This window comes from Peromyscus maniculatus, chromosome 2, assembly GCF_049852395.1.
Source record: "Peromyscus maniculatus bairdii isolate BWxNUB_F1_BW_parent chromosome 2, HU_Pman_BW_mat_3.1, whole genome shotgun sequence".
NCBI lineage: Eukaryota > Metazoa > Chordata > Mammalia > Rodentia > Cricetidae > Peromyscus > Peromyscus maniculatus.
The window spans coordinates 10,023,359-10,046,069 of NC_134853.1; the positions used below are offsets into that span (position 1 = coordinate 10,023,359).

At 44.3% G+C, this 22,711-nt stretch overlaps 1 protein-coding gene across 1 annotated transcript; it reads left to right on the plus strand.

The window, feature by feature from the left end:
• The first annotated feature begins 747 nt into the window (after nucleotides 1-747).
• Nucleotides 748-22,422, plus strand: Ly96 (lymphocyte antigen 96). Its single transcript, XM_006974721.4, has 5 exons — nucleotides 748-958; nucleotides 4,862-4,951; nucleotides 13,152-13,280; nucleotides 20,819-20,871; nucleotides 22,286-22,422. Exons 1-5 carry the CDS (start codon nucleotides 850-852, stop codon nucleotides 22,382-22,384), a joined length of 480 nt encoding a protein of 159 aa, XP_006974783.2. The 5' UTR covers nucleotides 748-849; the 3' UTR covers nucleotides 22,385-22,422.
• Nucleotides 22,423-22,711: the final 289 nt, after the last annotated feature.

Sequence of the window (22,711 nt, forward strand, 5' to 3'; positions counted from 1 at the left end):
TACCAGAACAAAGCAATCCCATTTTATTATTGGGATTCAATCTTTACCTCAAAGTGTTATTCAGTAGGGGAGCACTTATTGGAAGGCAAGCACCAATCCAAATCCAACCCACCCCAGCTCAACACCACTGCCTCAAGCTCAACTTCCTTTTGAGTATATTCTCAAGACTGATGAGGTCCCAGCTGGGAACAGCAGCTGACATCCCCGTGTGGGGGTATCATCTAGCCTGTCTATTTTGTGGTTGAACCTGCTTGTTTTGGGGTAGAAATAGTTTTCAAGAGACCAATCAGCTCACATAGCTAGATGCAGCTTTCTAGGCCTGGAGAAAGCACTGTATGAACCTGCAGGAGAGAATAGCGTGTACACAGAAAAGTAATGAGAACCACGGCCCTTCTTTCTCGAGATTGGGTCTCACCATGTAGTTCTGGCTGCTCTGCAACTCACTCTGTAGACCAGGTTGGTCTGGAACTCACAGAGATCCACCTGCCTCTGCCTCCCAAGTGCTGGGTTTAAAGTCATGCACCAATACACCCAGCAGACTTTCTTTTTAAGACAGGGTCTCCTGTAGGGCATTTGGTCTCACTGAAAACTTGCTGTGTTTTAAGTGCTAATTACTCTAATTTACACTAAGTGTTCAGAAACAGTATAGTCTAGGTCATTTTTTTCTCTCTTGCCTTGCAGCAGGAAGTGCTGAGATACTGAAAACAAACACACACACCGTGCGAATAAAATGAGGAAACAGTTTGATGGGAACTTGGAAATCACATGACTGGTGACTAAGTTTAATCTTTCCTCCTGACTGTCCAGTCCGATGATCTTCCTCGAGTGAAGTGTTGGCAGTATTAAATCATGCTGCCATTTATCCTCTTTTCTACGCTGCTTTCTCCCCTAGTTACTGAATCTGAGCAACAGTGGATCTGCAACTCCTCCGACGCGACTCTTTCCTACAGTTACTGCGGTAAGTGACGCCGCATCGCCACCTCAGCGGCCAACTACTCTCAGAGAAAGTTTTCACCGAACCCGAACCTGGAGGGCAGGGGAGAAAGCCTCCGCGGCTCGGCTGTGGGGGCTGCTGAGGTCTGGGGTGGGGGTGGGGTGGGGCGGTGGGGGTGGAGCCATGCCGATCACTTCCGGATGTGGAGCTAACCCCCCTCCGCCCTTATAGATCTCTGAACTGTTTGTTTTTAACCTCCGTGTGCTGCTGTGGTCAGCCCCCTCGAGGAGGACTCCGAGCCGAGTTTCAAGATCTCTCAGTTCCAGCAGAACTGTTTGCTTCTGAGTCCCGGCCCCGGCACAAACTGGTTCCTTCTGAGCAGCAGGTGGCTGCTTCCTGATCGGCCGGTGGTCCTAGAGGGCTCCTGGGAGCATCTCTGTTCTTGGGGTGTTAGCGTGCTCTCTCTCATCAATTGTATGACCCTGAGCAAAGAAAGTACTTAGACATTCTTGGCCTCTTTTTTTTTTTTTTAAGTTGCAAAATGAAAGTGAATTTAGAGTTTGCTTCATGAGGCTTGCTAGAGTGAAGAATTTTACCGCAGAGACACTTAGAAAAAGTAATGTTGATTTTGGATTTAGGTTAGCAATTATTACTCTATTATTTGTTTTGAGATAGGATCTCACTATGTAGCCATGGTTGGCTTGGAACCAGGCTGGCCGAGAAATCACAGAGATCTGCCTGCCTGTACTTACTGGGATTAAATGCATGCATCACCACACCCTGCATGTTTTATTATTTTTTAGACAGGGTATCAGTATGTAGCCCTGGGGTGCCCTGGAACTTGCTATATAGACCAGACTGGCCTGGAACTTGAAGAGATTTCCCCCTTCCTCTGCCTCTTGAGTTACTTGCTTATTTTTGCCTGGAACTCACTATATACACTGTGCTGGCCTCAAACTCAAGCTCCCTGTAGCCTTAGCCTCTCCAGAGCTGGAACTGCAAATATTTTCCAGTTGAGCTAAACTCCGCTGCTAATGGTTCATAACCAATGCTATTGTCACCGCTCAGCTGCACTGGAGCAGATGCCTGGTTCTGAAGACCTAGCACGGAGGGCTTGAGAGCTGTTCCAGCTCGTTTTCTCTTTCCTGGATCACTCGGTTGGTTGTCCATTTTTTGCCCCGTCCCAAAATATCTGGATGGTTGCAGTGATGCCTTCCAAAATGCCAGTTCCTTGAAGAGCAGGATCTGCCGCCTGGTTGTCCAGAAGTGGAGCCAGGACTCTACAGATGCACTCTGAGAACCCCTGCAGCACTGAGGGCTTTCGTGGTAAAGACGCCTGCCTAGTGACAGCATTTCCAGCTTGATTATTTGGGGGGACTGACTTGTGAAGCCCTCTAATGAGGGCTAGTGTCTGGTCTCCTCTGGGGTATTAGGAAGGTCCCCAGTCTGCCAATCTCTGTTTTCCTTTCCTTTTTGGCCCCCTACTTTGTCAATTTACGTGTGTGTGTGTGTGTGTGTGTGTGTGTGTGTGTGTGTGTGTGTGTGTGTGTTCTGGGTATATGTATATATATGTGTGTGTACCCAGAAGTCGGAAGAAGACATCAGATTCCCTGGAACTGGAGTTCCAGGCTACTTTGAGCTGACTGATGTGGGTGTTGGGAATTGAACCTGGGTCCTCTGCCAGTGCTCTTAACCACTGAGGCAACTCTGTAGTCCCTAATCCCCTCTTTTGGTACTGCACAGTGACTCTCCATATGCCTATTAGTAATGTATAATAAACATTATTCAACTTTACTCTTTTAGTTACAATTTAGCCCCACTTTTCTTTGGTTGCTTGGTTGTTTTTTTTTTTTTTTTTTTTTTTTTTTTTTTTTTTTTTGACATAGAGTCTCTCTATGTAGCACTAGCTGTTCTAGAACTTGGTATGTAGACTAAGCTGGTCTCAAACTCAGAGACCTGCCTGATTCTGCCTTCAAGGACTAAAGGCATGGGCTACCACACCTGGCACACACCTGGCTTCCTTTGCTTTTGATGAGAATTTTTGAGGTACAGCCTAACCCCTTTGCTTTGTAACACCAACAAATCTGGTGGGCTTTCCCTGGGGCACCCTGATACAAGGCTGGGAGAGAGCAACAAGGGTCTCTACCCTATGACCTGCAGGTTGCCATACCAGAGCATTACCACTCCTCTGGGAGAGTCCACTAAGACAAAACACCTCCCTTTGGAAAGCATTAATTCCTCTAGAATCGGTAGGCAAGTGTTAGTGACAGGGACATCGGATTCAGTCTTGACTGTGAGGACAATTTCCAAGAAAGAGGAGTTACATTTTTATCTGGACAGGCTTAGTTATTTTGGCTTGCCTGTGCAAATTACTATAGAGCCAGGTATGGTGGTGGTACAAGCCTTTAATCCCAGCACATTGAGGCAGAGGCAGGCAGATCTCTTTAAGTACGAGTCCAGCCTGGTCTACAGAATGAGCTCCAGGACAGCCAGGGCTACACAGAGAAACCCTGTCTGGAAAAACCAAAAACCAAAATCAACAAAACAAAACAAAACAAAAAACCAACCAACACCCAAATCACTATAGTTTGGGAGGCTTAAACAAGAAACATTTATTTTGGACTGATCTGGAATTCAATATCAAGATTTTGGCACATTTGGATTCTCCTTGGCTTGCTGATGAGGTGCTATGGTTTTTGAATGTGTAAACTGCCAAACTCATGTCAAATCTATTTGTCCTTGTAATAGCAGTAAGAAGTTGAACCTAGCAGGGTGGTGGTGGTGGTGGTGGTGGTGGTGGTGGTGGTGGTGGTGGTGGTGGTGGCGCACGCCTTTAATCCCAGCACTCGGGAGGCAGAGGCAGGCAAATCTGTGTGAGTTTGAGGCTAGCCTGATCTACAGAGCGAGATCCAGGACAGGCACCAAAACTACACAGAGAAACCCCGTCTCCAACTGTCCCCCTCCAGACCCCCCCCCCCAAAAAAAGAAGTGGGCTGGGCGGTGGTTGTGCACACCTTTAATCTCAGCACACAGGAGGCAGAGCCAGGTGGATCTCTGTGAGTTGGAGGCTAGCCTGGGCTACCAAATGAGTTCCAGGAAAGGTGCAAAGCTACACAGGGAAACCCTGTCTCGAACCTGCCCCCCCCCACAAAAAAAAGAAGTGAAACCTTACGTTTTTTTGTTTTTTGAAGCAGGGTTTCACCGTAACCCAAGATGACCTAGAACTCACTCAGTAGTGCAGGCTAGCCCAGACTTGTACCTGTTCCCTTCAGTGTCATCCACACTCATCAGAATTCCAGGACTAGTGAGATGGATCCCTGGAGAACTGGAGGTGCTAGAAGACTATCAGTTCTTTCCCTTACCATGGAAACACTAAGAGCTGGGAGTTTTGGTCTTCACACATGCTGAGCAGAGGGGAGAAACAGGAAGTAGTGTCTGCCAGCTCAGATGCTGTGTAGCTAGACTGCACCAGATTATTAGAACTCTAAGATGCAAGGCCTGGAAGTCAGTCCTTTGGGGAGCTGAATTGGAAGAGCTAGGGTACTGAGCATGCAGGTGAAACCAGGGGGTCTGGAAGTCGCTTCCTAATTGTATGGTGGTACTGTGGTCAGAGTCTCTGAAGAGAGGATGTCCTGAATCTTTGTAGGGACACTGGGAAATACAGTTTATGTGTTTGCAGGTACTGGAGGCTTCATTCCTTTCTGGCTTTTTACACGTGGAGTTTGTACTTGAGGGGAAACACAGGTCCTCTTATTCAACTGTACTACAAGTGCTAGTCTTCTAGAGAGAGATTTTCTAATGATCTTCAGTTGTTCTCATTATATAATTTTAACACAAAAAGCATCTTTTGGGGGCTGATATTCAGAATGCTACATTTATTGGAAGTTATTTACAGTAATGTGCTAACATTTTCCTTATTCCTTTTAGATAACATGAAATTCCCTATTACGATTACTGTTGAACCATGTATAACACTGAAAGGAACCAGTGGATTTATATATGTCAAGTTTATTCCAAGTAAGTACAAGTAGAGACTTTCATTTTTGTAATCAGCTGAAGGGTTTTAGAAATTCAACCAGAATAATTCTGTTCCAAATATATTTGTGTTTGTTACCTACTGCCATACTATACGTTACCACGCTCTTAGTCTAGTGGCTTAGCACAGCACATATCTGTAGGTGGAAATTTCCTGTCCTAGCAGCCATTTTGAAATCACCACACAGAGGCTTATATTAACTGTAAATGCTCAGCCGATAGCTCAGGCTTGTTATTAGCTAACTCTTACACTTAAATTAACCTATTAACCAACCAACCTAAAAGAAAAGGGAAAAGAAAGGAAGAGAGTTAGGATGATCATCATCAATCAGAAATTCACCATCGAGTGCAAGTCATTGAGGACTCCCAGTATAAAGATCATCTGTCATAAGAGTTCCAAGGCATGCCAGGCGGTCATGGCGCACATCTTTAATTCCACTTGGGAGGCAAATGCAGGTGGATCTTTGTGAGTTCAAGGCCAGTCTGGGCTACAGAGTGAGTTCCAGGAAAGACACCAAAACTACACCGGGAAACCCTGTCTCGAAAAACAAAACAAAACAGAGTTCCAAGGCAGAGCCTGGAGATATGGTGTAGCAATTATGAGGACTTGCTGCTCTTCAGTTCCCAACATGCATATGGAACAGCTCACTTCTTGTAACTCCAGCTCCAAGGGATCTGATGTGATCTGGCTTCTGTAAGCAACTACATACACATACAAATAGTCTCACACAGACCCACATATACAGAATAAAAAAATAAATCAATAGGAACTGGAAAGATGACTCAGTGGTTAAGAAAGAACATTAGCTGCTGGACCTAGGTTCGAGTCCCAAGAACCCACATGGAGGCTCACAACTGTCTGTAACTCCAGTTCCAGGAGATCCGATGACCTTTTCTGACCTCTGCAGCACCAGGCAGGCAAATGTTTCACAAACATGGGCAAGACATCCAAAACGAATAGAAAAATAAAATAAAATGAAATAATCTTTTAATTAAAAAATCAGGAGCTGGGTGTGGTACACTGTGGTAATACATTGTGTCCTCCAATATATTATGTACCCTAATAAAACTTACCTGGGGTCAGAGAACAGAAGAGCCACTAGATTAGACATAGAGGCCAGACAGTGGTGGCACACATGCCTTTAATCCTAGCATTTGGGAGGCAGAGGTCCATCTGGATCTCTGAGTTTAAGGCCACACTGGAAATAGCCAGGCAGGGTGGCACACACCTTTACTCCCAGCACTTGAGATCTCATGTCTTGCTTAGGAAAGACACACCCAGGAAGTGATGGTAGGGAGCAGAAAAGTATATAAGGCATGAAGACCAGGAACTAGAGGCTTTTAAGCTTTTAAGCTTTTTAGCAGCAGTTTAGCTGAGATCCATTTGGGTGAGGACTCAGAGGCTTCCAGTCTGAGAAAACAGTATTAGCTGAGAAGGTGGCGAGGTGAGGTTAGCCGTGGCTTGTTGTATTTCCCTGCTCTCTCAATTTTCACCCCAATATCTGGCTCTGAGTTTTGTTTTTTATTAATAAGACTGTTTAGCATTTTGTGTTACATTTCGCGCCCAACTTGTGGGGCAGGAGTTCACAAAAAGGCCGCTTGCCTTTGGCTTTGCAGTCCCCAGCTTAGGCCTGAGCTACACGTTGCCGGTTGTGGTGGTGCACACCGGTCAGATTTGCTGAAGGAGGCAGAGGCAGGAGGATCCAGAGTTCGAGGCCAGCCTGGGAGGCTTACTGAGGAGAAGCTGCGACTGAGGCCTGGACGGACCACACGGTGGCAGCGGGACCACAGAGGCGGAGGCGGCGGTGGCTGCTGCTCCGAGTTGCCGGCTGTTTTTCACTGTGTTGGTGGCGGTGGCGACATTGCTGCTGGAGATGAAGGAGATGAAGGGTTCACTGCTGCTTGTCCAGAGAACAATCGCCAGGACCCCCGTGTTACAAGAAAACATCAGCAAAGGTTGGTGGGGAGAAGTTGCTGTGAAGATATTCTCTTCTAGGGAAGAACGTTGGTGGTTCTGAGAGGCAGAGATCTATCAGACTGTGATGTTATGCCATGAAAACATCCTAGGATTTATATCAGCAGACAACAGAGACAATGGCACATGGACTCAGCTGTGGCTGGTGTCCGATTACCACGAGCATGGATCCCTTTTTGATGACTTGGATAGATACACTGTTACAGTAGAAGGGATGATCAAACTCACCCTGTCCATCTTCACATGGAGATTGTTGATACCGAAGGAAAGCCAGTTATTGCTCACAGAGATTTGAAATCAAAGACTATCTTGGTGAAGAAGAATCCAGCCTGTTGTATTGCAGACTTGAGACTGGCTGTGAGACATGATTCTGCCACAGGTAAAATCGATATTGCTCCAAACCACAGAGTAGGCACACACACACACAAAAATTCTGCAGGGAACCATGACCACACCTAACAGCGACTTTGAAATCTCCAAAACGAGGATGGGACCCCACAACAATGATTTGATTAGGACAGTAATAATGCCATTAAGCTGACAAACACCACCCAAAGATTGGCTTTGGACTATAAACATCTCAAGACATTTTTGAGATGGTTAGCTGAGATGATCCAGATTCACAGACTACTAGAGCAAGGACTTCAGACAAGCCCTGCATTTTCCCATTATGCAGAGACTGGACAACTGATACAGCTAACTCTCTCAGGACTTGACAATTAACCCCAAAATTTTCTCTTCAGGAACCCCCAAAGATGCCTTCACCCCCAGAAAGCAGGAAGTAATTTAAGAAAGTGATGCCCACATTCCCAAGAGGTGGGGTGGGTGGTTTTTGGTCATTCAATGGGTTATGGATAATTGTCATTGTTTAGGATGGTTAGTTACAAGTTGTTACTTGATAATGGTCAGGACAAAAAGCTAAACAAGGAGATTAGATTCAGGGTTTTTGTTTAAAAAAAAAAAAGGAAAAAAAAGATTTAGATAAGAGGTAGATTATTGAATCTACTCTGAAAAAAAAGATATAGAAATTATAGGATAAAAGGATAGATTATTGAATCTACTCTGAAAAGAAAAAAGGGAAGATACAGAAATGATAAAAAGGTAGATTATTGAGTCTACTATGAAAAGAAAAAAGAGAATATGGATATGATAAGATAAAAAGGTAGATTAGTGAATCTACTTTTATAAAGGAACTATTTGTTTTAAATATTTTACATTGGATTGGATTTTTCTATATTGTATACAAATTGGACTCACCAAAATAAAATAATGAATTTTTGGGTCTGAATTTGTCAAATGTTAATGGACTGGACATTGTTAATGTAATTATTGACTGTATATATTGTATGCACTTATTGTACTTATTTGATATAGTATTTTTTTTTTTTTTTTTTTTGGTTTTTTCGAGACAGGGTTTCTCTGTGTAGCTTTGCGCCTTTCCTGGAGCTCACTTGGTAGTCCAGGCTGGCCTCGAACTCACAAAGATCCACCTGCCTCTGCCTCCCGAGTGCTGGGATTAAAGGCGTGCGCCACCACGCCCGGCTGATATAGTATTTTTAATAATAGTTATAACCTTTTATTATTTTAGACAAAAAGGGGAAATGTGTAGGGAGCAGAAAAGTACATAAGGCATTGTGTCCTCCAATAGTTTGTGTATCCTAATAAAAGTTATCTGGGGTCAAAGAACAGAAGAGCCACTAGATTTGACATAGATGCCAGACAGTGTTGGCACACGCCTTTAATTCTAGCATTCAGGAGGCAGAGATCCATCTGGATCTCTGTGACTTCAAGGCCACACTGTTAATAGAGCCAGACATGGTGGCACACACCTTTAATCCCAGCACTTGAGATCTCATGTCTTGCTTGGGAGAGAAACACACCTTTCATCCCAAAAGGTGATGGTAGGGAGCAGAAAAGTATATAAGGCGTGAGGGCCAGGAACCAGAGGCTTTTAAGCTTTTAGGCTTTTTAGCAGCAGTTCAGCTGAGATCCATTTGGATGAGGACTCAGAGGCTTTCAGTCTGAGGAAACAAAATCAGCTAAGAAGTTGGCAAGGTGAGGTTGGATGTGGCTTGTTGTATTTCTCGGATCTTTCAATGTTCACCCCAATACCTGGTTCTGGGCTTTTTTAATTAATAAGACCTTTTAAGATTCATGTTACAGCCGGGCGGTGGTGGCGCACGCCTTTAATCCCAGCACTCGGGAGGCAGAGCCAGGCGGATCTCTGTGAGTTCGAGGCCAGCCTGGGCTACCAAGTGAGTTCCAGGAAAGGCGCAAAGCTACACAGAGAAACCCTGTCTCGAAAAACCAAAAAAAAAAAAAAGATTCATGTTACAGTGCACACATCTTTAATTCCAGCACTTGGGAAGCAGAGGGAGGAGGATGTCTGTGAATTTGAGGCCAGCCTGGTCTACACAGAGTTCTAGGATAGCCAGGGCTACATAGTGGGACCGTGTCTCAAAATCAACCAATCAACCAGCCATGTCAAGACTAATAAGAACAGCTTGCATCAAGGGTGCTTGAAGAGTTTGACCACTTCAGGGTAAGCTGGTCCAAGCGTAAGGCCTGTAACTGAGTGCTAAATAGATCTAAGGTCCTGAAGCAATAGCCTATCAGCTAACTACCCTCCTACAACAGTTTCTTTAGCAAGAAATTGGAGTGGTATACCTTCATTGCCACCACAAATATGTTATTATTCACTCGATATCACATAATAAACTATACTAATCCAGTAGCAAAATAATTATTTAGTCATCTTTTATAGTACTTCACAATTATGATCCCTAGAATTTACTATTATCTCTATAAAGCCTGGAACCCATTCATAAAACCAGGCTTGTTTTTGTGGTTTTATTTCTACCTAAATTTAATAAGAGCTATAATTAATAAGCTTGAGTCAAAAATTGAGTGTGAATGGGAATGGTAGCTTTTGGTTCTTTCCAGGCTTACTAGACAGTCTTTGTATAATGAAAACAAGTCGGCAAACAAACTATTGGAGACTATTGGGATCCAGCCCCTCGATAGTCCCCTCCCAGGGTCCGGGAAGAATCTACAACCAGCTGATAATTAATCTTTGATGAAAAGAAATGAATCTATGTACACTAAATTCCCTAGTCAATACATTCTATTATTCTGTCAGTTTTCTCTCTACAAGCTTATACTCTGCTTTCATTTTTAGCTCCTTTCTTGACCAATATCTCTTTACATTTATCTGTTGTCCCCTCCAGGTTCTATCTTAATTCCTTCATCTAGTTCTGTCTGTTCAAGGTTCTCATCCATCTAGTTCTTTCCCCTATCAGTTCCTTTGCCATCTCCTTCTCTCTCATCTGGCTCTCCCCCATCTGGCTCTTCCTCATCTTCCATCTCGTTCCTCTAGTACTCTCTTCTAGCCCTTCAATCTAGTTCTTTCCCATCTCAGTTTGTTCCTCTCAAATTCTTACCCATCTAGTTCTTCCATTTTCGTTTTTCTTCTCCCTTCTCTGTCCCGTGCCCTGAAAGTCTTGGTATAAGATGGGAGGGTCTGAGCTAAATTGTGTAAAGCTATTACTTAATATCCACCTGACCTAGGTGGTGTCTCCTTGTGGAATTTACCTTAAGTCAGGAGACCTACATGTGGGCTGTTATCACTGTTAGTCCTTGAAAGTTGGGCGTCAACCTAGGTGGTGTCTCCTGTTCGTCCTTGAAAGTGGCCAAGGGAGATAGCTGATCCCAGAGAAAGCCTTTCCTGAGGCTGTTCTCCAAATACCTGGAATGTGTAAGTCCAGAGAGTGATCAGTCCACACTGTTAGCCCTTCTTAGGGAAAAATCAATTGGGAAAACTATGAAGGCACACATGATTTTCATAACAGAATACAGCTGATATATGACAAGCCAAGTAACACCAAAAACTCCTTGGAATTTGGCTTCCTCTGGAGGAATTCCCTGATCCCTCCAGGTAGTGACTTTGCCATAACCAGCTGAGTTATGATATATTCCTACCGCCTGCAGCAACAAACCATGTAATAAGTCCCTTCAGTGTTGTTTCTGGCAGTTCCTGGAGTTGTCCTAGGCAAATTCAAAACTATTTCCCTTTGTTCCGTCATGATGGCCACTGTGCTTCTTATCTCCCACTCCAGCACTCAGCTCACATTGCTGTCCTTGACCAGCTAAGCCTCAGACGTGATATGTCGCCATAACCATTGTTTGTAACTATGACCGGAGTCATGTCCAAGACCAAAGGCTTCTCAAGACTAAGATGTCACAGCAGCAGGACTTCCTTTCCTGGAGCCGCTGGAGGCTGGAAGCTTGCTGGGCCTCTGGGGGTCTAGAAAGAGGCCCTTGGCTTTGTGCTGTCATCCTGTCCGCCATGTGTGCTGCACAGAGCACTAGCGCCGGGTCTCAGGAATTCCTTGTGGAATCATCTCTCCCACTCACACACACCCCTGCTTTTAGAGAGTCCATGGGGCCAACCCCCCCCCTTTTTTTTAAAGATTTTTAACTGGCCCCATAATAATCTTTCCCACACCTGACCCAGGAAGTAGCGATGTGGAGAAAATGTAGGCCGTTTGCTGGTCTTCAGGCCTAGAGTATTGTGTACTCTGCTGACACTGGTAGCAGGGATAGAAAGGGCACCAGTAAGATTTAGTAGGACAGCAGGGTTCTGCTGTCAGTGAAGGAGAAGAAAGCCACGGGTGACAGCTGTCTTCCGCTCTTGGTGGTATCAGAGTGCTTTTTCCAGAAACATTCCTGGTAACACCAGTTTGATGTTCGTAATGGGGACATCATTTTTGAGTTTGTTGTATGAGGGAAATAAGAAACATTTGACAAAAGATGTAGAGTAAGTATATGGTCATGTGGTATTGAAAGCTGGGGAGAAAGTTCAGGGTGAACTGAACTGAACTGAACATGAACCTTATAACACAAATTGTTAAATAGCCTTATTAATAAAAAAAACCCGGAGCAAGATATTGGGGTAAAAACCACTTTACAGAAGTGTCAGTCTCCAAAGAAAGCTACGTCCTGTATACCCACACCTATATACCTTTCTTTTTGTCTTTTTTTTTTTTTTTTTTTTTTTTCAGCTGAGGATCGAACCTAGGGCCTTGTGCTTGCTAGGCAAGCAAGTGCTCTACCATTGAGCTAAATCCCCAACCCCTCCTATATACCTTTCTGTTCTGCAATCTCACTTCCCCTCTCCGCCCAGTTACATCACTTCCTGTCTATCTGTACAGACCTCCAGACCTTTATGGTTAGTGCTGGGATTAAAGGCATGTGTTACCATGCCTGGCTCTGTTCCCAGTGTGGTCTTGAACTCACAGAGATCCAGGTGACTCTGCCTCCCGAATGCTAGGATAAAAGGCATGTGCTACCATTGCCTGACTTCTATGTAATATAGTGGCTGGCTTCCCCCCGATCTTCAGATATGCTTTATTGGGGTGCACAAATAAGATATCACAACAGAACCTTATGAAAGAAGACCCAATGACAGAGTGAAGAGGAGTCAGAGATTTTGGGGGACAATGGAAGGTGGTAGAACCAGCCTCAGAGAGGGGCCAGGAGAGGGTCTGACAGTTTTGTTAAGCACAGCTGGGCTCAGTTTGAAAATGGAAAAGCTGCTTGTTATTGACCTACAGTGATTTATGATGAATTTGTCACGCCTTTAACCCCAGCATGCAGAGGCAGAGGCAGCTGGACCTCTGTGAATTCAAGGCTAAGCTGATCTACCTAGTGGTTTCCAGGCTAGCCAAGGGTACACAAGGAGACCCTGTCTTAAAAAAAAGTTTTCATTATATATAACATTATACGTGTTTTCCTTTTGGGACAAATGAATAATTCTGGAGAGTCATAAAAACATGTGTTTTAAAATCAGGGCTTCCTACTTGCTATGGCCTCTGATCTATGTATTAACACCTGTGCTTTTGGCTTTTTATTTTGTGACAAGGGCTAAGTTGTGTGTGTGTGTGTGTGTGTGTGTGTGTGTGTGTGTGTGTGTGTGTGTGTGTGTCATATTTTACATAGCTGTCACTGTGGAACATTCAATTTTTCTACAAAATTGCCTTGTTGGAACTTCAGTTTTATTAGTGGAATAAGGATACTAGTGCCTCATAGACAGCCGTGATGAAGCAATGTAGGAAAAAAGCACAAGGCCCACACTAAGGACACAACAAACACTCTGTACAGAAGAATGTCTTCCTGGAGGGACTAATGGGATTTTTTTTTCTTTCTAAGGGAGAGACTTAAAAAAATTATATTTCAACCTCTTCATCAGTGTCAACTCTGTAGAGGTGCCAATACGCAAAGAAGTTATTTGCCACGGATATGATGATAATTATTCTTTTTGCAGAGTTCTGAAAGGAGGTAAGCATTTGATTTGTGCTACTTACATTGTAGACCATAATTCTTTGCGAGGCTGTTAGGACAAGGAAACACTGGAGACATGAAGCTCCTTTACTGATAATAATGCTCGGGTTCCCTCTAAAGTTTCACTCTTTGAAGCATACATATTTCATAGTAGTGTTCCCATGTCATTACTAAAATGGTGCGGCATGAATGAATCGGAAGGTATATTAAATTTTCACCTTTCAGATGAAGATCTCACATTTACTTTTGGCTACTGATGTCTTTTTCTAAACATTGCATGTCTGCTTTCCATAGGCACCTGTCTGGTTTTGCTCTACACTTGTATTGGTTTCTTTAATGATCTCCTCTTTATTTCAGTCCTGGAATTGTTATTATTATTACCGCCATCATTGACTTTTGGAGGCAGAGTGTCATTTGAGCCCTGTATGGTATCAAACTCTTTATGTAGTCAAGGCTGGCTTTGAACTTCCTAGTCTTCATGCCTCCATCTCCCCCTTCCCGCCCCCCCCCCCTTTTTTTGTTGCTGATGTTTTTCAGACAGGGTCTTTCTATGTGACCTCGACTGTCCTGGAACTCACTCTGTAGACCAGGCTGGCCTCTAACTTGGAGATCTACCTTCCTCTGCCTCCTGAGTGTTGGGATTAAAGATGTGTGCCACCACAGCCCTGATTGTTGTGGTTTTCTGTAATTGTCTCCATCTGTTGCAAGGAGACTTTTCTTCAATTAGGGATGAGTTCTTGTGTTTTTGAATGAATGAATGTTGTTTATGTAGTTGCAAGTATATTGTGCTGCAAGTTTTTATTTTCTTTTCAAGAAATTAAATTTACTCCTTGAATAGATACTTGTTCAAAAAATCAAGACATAGCGGGGCGGTGGTGGGGCATGCCTTTAATCCCAGCACTTGGGAGGCAGAGCCAGGCGGATCTCTGTGAGTTCAAGGCCAGCCTGGTTTACAGAGGAGATCCATTTTTTTTTTTTTTTTTTTTTTTTTTTTTGTTTTTGGAGACAGGGTTTCTCTGTGTAGCTTTGCGCCTTTCCTGGAACTCACTTGGTAGCCCAGGTTGGCCTTGAACTCACAGAGATCCGCCTGCCTCTGCCTCCCAAGTGCTGGGATTAAAGGCGTGCGCCACCACCGCCTGGCTAAAAAACGGGCTTTTTATACCAAGGTATATACAATACCAAGGGGCGAGGCAAAATGACCTCCCCTTGCTAGATACACCCAAGTGCAGACCCTTCCAAACACCTGGTACTCAGGCCCATGGCCCGATCATCCTCTTATGCAGTCCTGCTGAGCAAAGCCACTAGGAAGCCTCGGTGGGCTCCAACAACCATGCCCAGCACGAAGACTTTTTAAAATTAGCACAACAGCTCACAACTGTCTGTAACTCTTGCCCCGGGGGCCCTGACACCCTCACACAGACATACAAGCAGGCAAAGCACCAATGTATATAAAATACAAATAAATAAATTATTAATTTTTTTTATTGACTTTAAAAACTTACTCTTGAAATTTGTTTTTCTCATATAATTATTTACCACTATTCTGAGACCTGTCTTTTTAAAAAAGAGGATGCAAGGTAGTTTACAGGCATGCAATTAAGTTAGCAGCATGACATGAATTAGGAATAGATGGGATGAAAGTGGAGGACAAGGATATAGAATTCATGAAATTAGAGAAGTATAAAAGTTCCTGACAAAAAGGCGTAAACTTTGCTCTATGACAGTGGTTCTCAACCTTCCTAAGGCTGCGACCCTTCAACAGAGTTCCTCATGCTGCGGTGACCTCCAACCATAAAACTATTTTCGTTGCTACTTCACAACTGTAATTTTGTTACTGTTATGAATCGTAATGCAAATATTTGATAGGCAGAACATCTGCTATGTCAACCAAGGGGGTCACGGCCCACAGGTTGAGAACCACTGCTCTAATGAGGCTACCAACTGAAAAACAACAGCAACAACAAACCTGGTTTCTAAGAAGACCAGGGAGCTTGCTACGTAAGTGATGCTCGCAGCTTGCTAGCCTGTCTTTTCACCCCATTCCTAAGTTGCCTGCTCCGTACAGAGTTAGAGAAGTGCCTTACGCGTGTGGCTCAGGGGCACAGGGACCTGGGTGTGTGCCTCAGCTTTTGTGCCTGTCAGCAGCACAGTCTCAGAGAGGTGACTGTTATCTCAGCCTCATTTCCTTCAGTGGTAAAATGGGGACTGTGGGACTCACATGTCCACAGAAGCCCACCATCATGCTGAGACTAGAAGTCTTCTCGTGATCCTGATTTTACAGTCAAGGGACATGACATCTGTGGTTCAGTGATTGTGGGAGCCCGTTCTCAGGTTCCTCGTGGCTTTACCCAGCAGGTCCGCATAGAGGATGATCAGGACCACGGGCCTGAATGCAGGTGTCTGAGATGGTCTGCACTTGGCTGTGCTGGGGGAGGAGGTCTTTTGCTCCACCCCTTGGCGTCTCTATAAAAACCCTGGGCCAGAGACAATCGGGGCCCGTTGGAATAGGTTCCAGGCCCTCTCGAGGCTATCCTTTATTTTCTATCTGTTTATCTCCGCAAGATTCTCCGCAATAAATCCTTCTATCTAATATTTCCTGCTGATTGCACTCAAGAAAACTCTGGGGAACTGTAGGTTGGTGGGTAAATGCCCCACAAGTGATGAGTCAGCAGCAGCTTGGGGAAGTAGCAGCTGGGTGGCCCCCTGCCTCTCAGTGTGGAATCCTCCACTCTGCCGTAATTTTCCCTTAAAGAAAACGTCTTCCTTTCCATTCCTGTTTTTTTTTTTTTTTTTTTTTTTTTTTTAAGCTGTCCACCTTTTTTTAAAGCACCCCCTTCAGCCCCTTGTGCATTTCTCTGGACAACTATTTTACAATGATTTTACAGAGTCTCTGCGGGACTGTGCTGACAGTCTACCAGAATTTTCACTTTCATTTTCTTGATATCTAAGATGCACCAGAATTAACAGGGCCTGCCTGATTACTCTCTCTCCACCCTTTCCAAAAAATACATACTGAACATCATCTGAGCAGACCATGATTTTGGTCCTGGAGGTTGGATGGTTTGGGATCCTTCTTTAAAAAGCCACTGTGTCGGCCGGGCGGTGGTGGCACACGCCTTTAATCCCAGCACTCGGGAGGCAGAGGCAGGCGGATCTTTGTGAGTTCGAGGCCAGCCTGGGCTACCAAGTGAGTTCCAGGAAGGCGCAAAGCTACACAGAGAAACCCTGTCTCAAAAAAAAAAAAAAGCTACTGTGTCCTAGAAAAGACAAAATGTGCAGAGGAAGGCCACAAATATGAATAGAATTATACACTATTCTGTCTATTCAGTCGTCTAACACTTGTCACAGGAAAACACATGTGAATCTTCAGCGTATTTACTAGTGTGTTCAGTCTGAGAACAGCAGAGGCTGAGGTGAGGAGGAAGCACATTCTGGGAGAGGGAATAGTGTCTGCAACCCCCTCCAGCCACATTTGGAGAGTGGTTTCTGTTCTTTTTTTTCTCTTTGCTCTTTTGGAGTGAAATATGCTCATGAGGGATTGCTCCAGATGAGCTGAGCAAAGCGGGTGGGGGTGAGGAGGATGTACGTGATGTCCGGAATGTTGGACTGCATCCCATGGTAAGTAGGAAGTAATGGCCCACAGAGATCGCCATTTTTGTCAATAAGTAGTGTCCTTATGGAAGGAGGTGGCTGAGGCAGGCAACTTACAACTTGCCCTGAAGGAAGAACAGCCAGACCATTAGGGATGAAAAGATGGCGTTACTGGGCTCTGAGAAGAGGCTGTGGAAGGGCGTACTAAGGCCTTTGCTGAAGCAAAGATCAGGTAAAACCGAGAACCACTGAAGGCTGCTGGTTGGACATCTCAAAGTGTGTTATCTGAGATGACGTGTATCACAGAAGGGACAAGCTGGGCGTGGTGGTGCTCACCTTTGATCGAAGCGCCCAGGAGGCAGAGGCAGGAGAATCTCTGAATTTGAGGCAGCCTGGTCTGCAGAGTGAGTTCCAGGACAGCCATTGCTACATAGAAAAACTGTATAGTCTCAGAAAAGCAAGCAAATGCCAAGCAGTGGTGGTGGTGGAGATGGTGGCAGCGGCCGAGTTGGTGGTGTTGCACGACTTTAATCCCAGCACTCAGGAGCAGAGGCAGGCAGATCTCTGTAATTCGAGGCCAGCTTGGGCTACAGACTGAATTCCAGGAAAGGCTTCAAAGCTACACAGAGGAACCAAAAAAAAAAAAAAAAAAGGGGCAGATTTGAAAAGAGAAAGATAACAAGTTCAGGCATGTTGAGGGCAAGGTAATTTTGGAACATTCATATAAACACATCCATCTGGCATCTGAGCATGTGGGCTCAGAGCTTAGGACATTTTGGTTTAGGAAGCATTGGTGTATCAGGAGACCCCAGAAGTCAGAGAATAATTTCCAAATACCACCTCTCTCTCTTATTATTATTATTTTTTGTTATTGTTGCATGACATCTTTAGGCCATGATATTTAGAGAATATGGCAAGTAAAAATAAAATAAAAATTACTCACAATCATTGCTTTTTATATCTCTCCCTCTCTTTTTTTTCTGAAACACATTAGCACATAAATAAATGTTTCTTTCAGGGCATCTTAAACTCAATAAATCTTTTAGTCTTGCTACTGTAATCTTGTAGAAGGACAGTATAGTTAAGTGCCATTAATTGGTAGCTTAGAATGATAGAGATTTAGAGGACAGAACTCTGCTGTCAGGTGCCTGCAGGTCATGTTCCCTCTGCAGGTTCCAGGGTGAGGATCTTTTCTGGCTCACACTGCACGTTTCTAGTGTCCTTAGGCACTTCCTGTTTCATGGGTTCCATTTTTTTCTTGTCTCTTCAAATGGTCTTCCATTTGTCTGTTTCAGCATCTACACCCCTGGCCCCGCCCCTTTTAAAATAAGGACACTAGCCTATGAGCTTTTGGGCCCATCTTCACTTGATTCACAGACACCCTGCTCTGAATAAGGTTAAGCTCATGGTCTCTTGGAACTAAATTTACCACACATCTTTTGGGGGAGATGTTATTCACTTTACAACAGGATCTTGGGTCCTACAACCTGCAGTGTTGCCAAGAAATCTGGTCTGGGACCACCAGTCATCTGTGTGGACACCTTTTGGAAGAGTAGAGAAGGGCCAGAGAGGGCGTCTGTCTTTCTTTTCTCTGGTCCAGCTTGGTACTTTCTGGCTTCTTCAGTGTACTCAGAGGCTTCCAGCTAATGCCCCCTCAAACCAGAGAGGGACAGCTGACCACGACAGGTGCTTCCCAAGACAGACAGACCCTTGACAAAGAGGCCTGCCCAGCAGGAGCGGCTGGAGTTCTTGTCTGGCCTGCTGAGTGCTTGTGCAGCCCCCAGGACAGAAACGTAGCTGTTCCTTCTAATTTCCTTCTCCAGTCCCGAAGTCTTCGCCATTTCCTTCTCCTTTCCTCTACATGTGGGCGCCGGTTGGCTTCCCGATGAGACCCTGTGCTCAGAAGTGCTTTATGGTTGGGGCTTAGTGGCTTGTGATTGTAGTCTTTAAATTTCTAATAATTTTACCAGGGTATGCTTTGTAAGTGACACTTGATGAGACAATGGTGTGTGTGCCTCTTTCCCTGCTCGACGGGTTTTTCGTTTCCCACTGTCCATTCCTCTGCTGGCAGCTGGAGACCTGCACGACACTTCTCTTCTCATTCCCACATGCTGCCACCTGTCACCTCTGTCTCTGGTGGTTTCTGGGTGCAGGGAGAGTCAGAAGCAGGGATGGATGCTCTGCAGTGTCAGGAGTGGGGTACTGCTCAATGAGCAACCATGTGGGAGTGAACCCCCTCCTGAAAAAAGATAGTGCATGGAGGGTACAACCTGGTACCCTGTGACAAAATATGTTGGGAGGGAGAGTTACTGAGGGCTGTCACTCTGACCACAACCTTGCACACCTTTCTAACTGTATCGTTTTTTTTTTTTTTTTTTTTTTTGAGACAGGGTCTTACTATGTAGTCCTAGCTAGCCTAAGGCTCAATTAGTAGACTGAGCTGGCCTCAAACTTGTAGAGATCCACTTGCCTCTGCTCCCGGGTACTGAGTGCAAAGGTGTGAACCACCACACCCAGCTTCCATTGCACATTGTATGTTTCTTGACATATTTATGTTCTGAATAAATTAACTTGTTTTCAGGAAGAGACAATTATGTGCTAACCACTATTGTCTCATTATTCCCTGGAACAAAATGGGCTTTTAGTTAATATTCTTTGAATTGTTGTTAAAATTTTAGATTAAGGGACTAGAGAGATGGCCAAGAGCACTGAGGACTCAGGTTCTGTTCCCAGCACCCACCCATCTGATCCAGGGAATCAGGAGTTGTCTTGTGGACTCTCTTGGTACCAGGGACAAGTACACACTTTTGTAGTTAAATACTTAATTTGATGAGATGGTTCATTAGGTAAAGATGCTTGCCACCATGCAGAGCCTGATGGCTTGAGTTCCACTTCTGGAACCCACATGGTAGAGGGGGAGAGTTGACTGCTACAAGTTATCTTATGACCTCCATTTTTGTGCCATGCTGTGCACATGCAGTGTACACACACACACACACACACACACACACACACACACACACACACTTTTGCTTTTTAAAGACCACTATTTCTTTTCTTTGACATTCAAGACATTTCTACCTTTCTGACCTTACCTCTATCTCAAGTTCACTATTTTGTTGTCTGGCTTTATTTACTGCTTGTCTGCCTCTATGCTCTGTGGCTTGTGCAGGGCTAGTCTCAAGGCTGCTTATTTAAACAGAGGCTGAATCCTTAGGCTTCTTGGTGGTGTGATTGGAAAGATTGTAAGTATTCTGGCTGTGTTTGGACCATCTCATGGGGGATATAGCTCAGATGACATTGTGCCTGGGATGCATGAGGCCACAGGGTCAGTCCTCAGTATTGCAAAAAGAAACATTTCTTCTGCCTTTAGGGAGATTCTTATCTGTTATATCCAGCTAAAGGTACAGTAATATAGCTAAAAGTAAAGTATGCACATACATAATCTAGTTTGATGCATATATTCATTAATTCACTGATACTGATAGGTCTTAAAAATTCGGATGCCCGCCGGGCCGTGGTGGCGCACGCCTTTAATCCCAGCACTCGGGAGGCAGAGCCAGGCGGATCTCTGTGAGTTTGAGGCCAGCCTGGGCTACCAAGTGAATCCCAGGAAAGGCGCAAAGCTACACAGAGAAACCCTGTCTCCAAAAACAAAACAAAAACAAAAACAAAAACAAAAACAAAAACAAAACAAAATTCGGATGCCCTGGGAGATGAGATATGGGCTGGTACAGAGAGGCTCTGGTGCACCTGGGTATCAGGGTGGCACACTGAGGATGCTGTAGGAGGTTAGTAGGTAGGATATAGGAGTCATTTCTCTACATTTTTCCTTAGAAATGCTTCTGATGTTAGTAAGAACACTCCATAAACTACACTCCGTTTTTTTTTTTTTTTTGAAAAATCACCTAAGATGACTAATAATGTTTGTGCTTGGTTTTCAGAGACTGTGACTACAGCAGTACCATTTTCCTTCAGGGGAATATTATTTTCTAAGGTACTGTATAAGAAATAATTTGTGCTTGCTTAACCTTCTGCAGTAATGTATTGTGAGAAAGGCACCATTCAGGCAGGCTGGTGGTTGAGGAAGAGCCAAGGGCTCTACATCTGGGTTGGCAGGAAGCAGGAAGAGAGAGAGACAATGGACCTGGCTTGAGCATCTGAAACATCAAAGCCCATTTCCAGTGACATACTTTCTCCAACAAGGCCACACCTCCTAATAGTGCGACTCCCTGGTGACTAAGCACTCAATCTATGAGTCTGTGAGGGCCATTCTTTTTTTTTTTATAATTAATTTTTATTTTATTTGCATTGGTGTTTTGCTGCATGTACATAGACTGTGTGAGGGTGTCAGATCTTGGAGTCACAGACAGTTGTAAGCTGCCATGTGGGTGCTGGGACTTGAACCCAGGTCCTCTGGAAGGGCAGTCAGTGCTCTTCACCACTGAGCCAGTTCTCTAGTCCCATGTGAGGGCCATTCTTATTCAAACCACAGGTGTTAAGAATTGAAACAAACAATTCACCACTTTTAAGAATAGTTATTCAATGGAGACTGGGCATGTTCCGGGTAGTGTGGCCACAGTCCCGAGTAGTTATCTAAATTAAGATGGTCAAGAGTTTTGGCTTTAGGTATTTTGTTAATTTTTATGCCAATTCTAGGGATTCGAACCCAGGAGCTCACACTTGTACAGCAAGTACCCTTCCCTTCTGAGCCAGCTCCTCTGGACTCTTGTGGCTATTTTAAAGAAATTATAAAAATCCTCATTTTCTAATTGAGAAACAAATGGACTCTCTGCTCACCGAATTAAAAGGCATGCAGAGACCTGTAAGATGGCTGTGGATAAAGGTGCCCACTTCCAAGATGAATGAAATTCTCTTGCTGACATTCCCATGGCAGGAGGAAAGACTTGACTCCCAGAAAATGTCCCCTGACCATCACCGAATGATGTGGCATGTTCAACTTCCTTCTCCCCACCACACACGCATGCACTCACACACAGGCATGCACATGCATGCACACATGCACGCATACACAGTTTTAAAAGGCATGCAGATTTTTATCTTACTGGAAAACTAAGAAAATGAAATTGGGCTTGGGAATTTAGCTCTGTGCTAGAATATTGACAGACAGGCATCAAGTTCCGGGTTTGATCCCTCTCACCACAATATATTAACCAATTTCAATGTTGTGTACTGATAAGAAAAAGTTCTTTCCAGGCTTATGCCTTTAATCTCAACACTCAGGAGACAGAGGCAGATTGATCTCTGTGAGTTTGAGGCCAGCCTGGGCTACATAGTGAGAGCCTGTCTCAAAACAAAAGGAAAGAAAAGAAAAAATGTTCTTACAGAGGCCTTTGAAATAGCTACACCTAACATTTTATATTGCTTGTCTTTATTCTTCCTCATTTTAGGGCCAATACAGATGTGTTGCAGAAGCCATTGTAGGGGATAATGAAGAAAAGCTATTTTGTTTGAATTTTACTGTCATTCACCACCCTAATGTTAATTAGAATAAATTGTGAATATATATGTACTTATTTTTGAAAAATGGTGTTCTGTCTTCCTTTAAAAAAAAACCTTTCACATTTATTGTTTATTTTAGTGTGTGTGCGTGTGTGTGTGTGTGTGTGTGTGTGTGTGTGTGTGTGTGTGTGTGTGTGCCCATGGTTGGCCTGGAACTCTCTGTGTAGACCAGGCTGGCCTGGAACTCAGATCTGACTGCTTCTGTTTCCCAAGTGATGGAATTAAAGGTGTGCATCCTGATGCCTAGCTGCTGCTGCTTGTCCTGCTCCTGCTGCTGCTGCTTCTCCTGTTTCTGTTCCTCCTGCTCCTCCCCC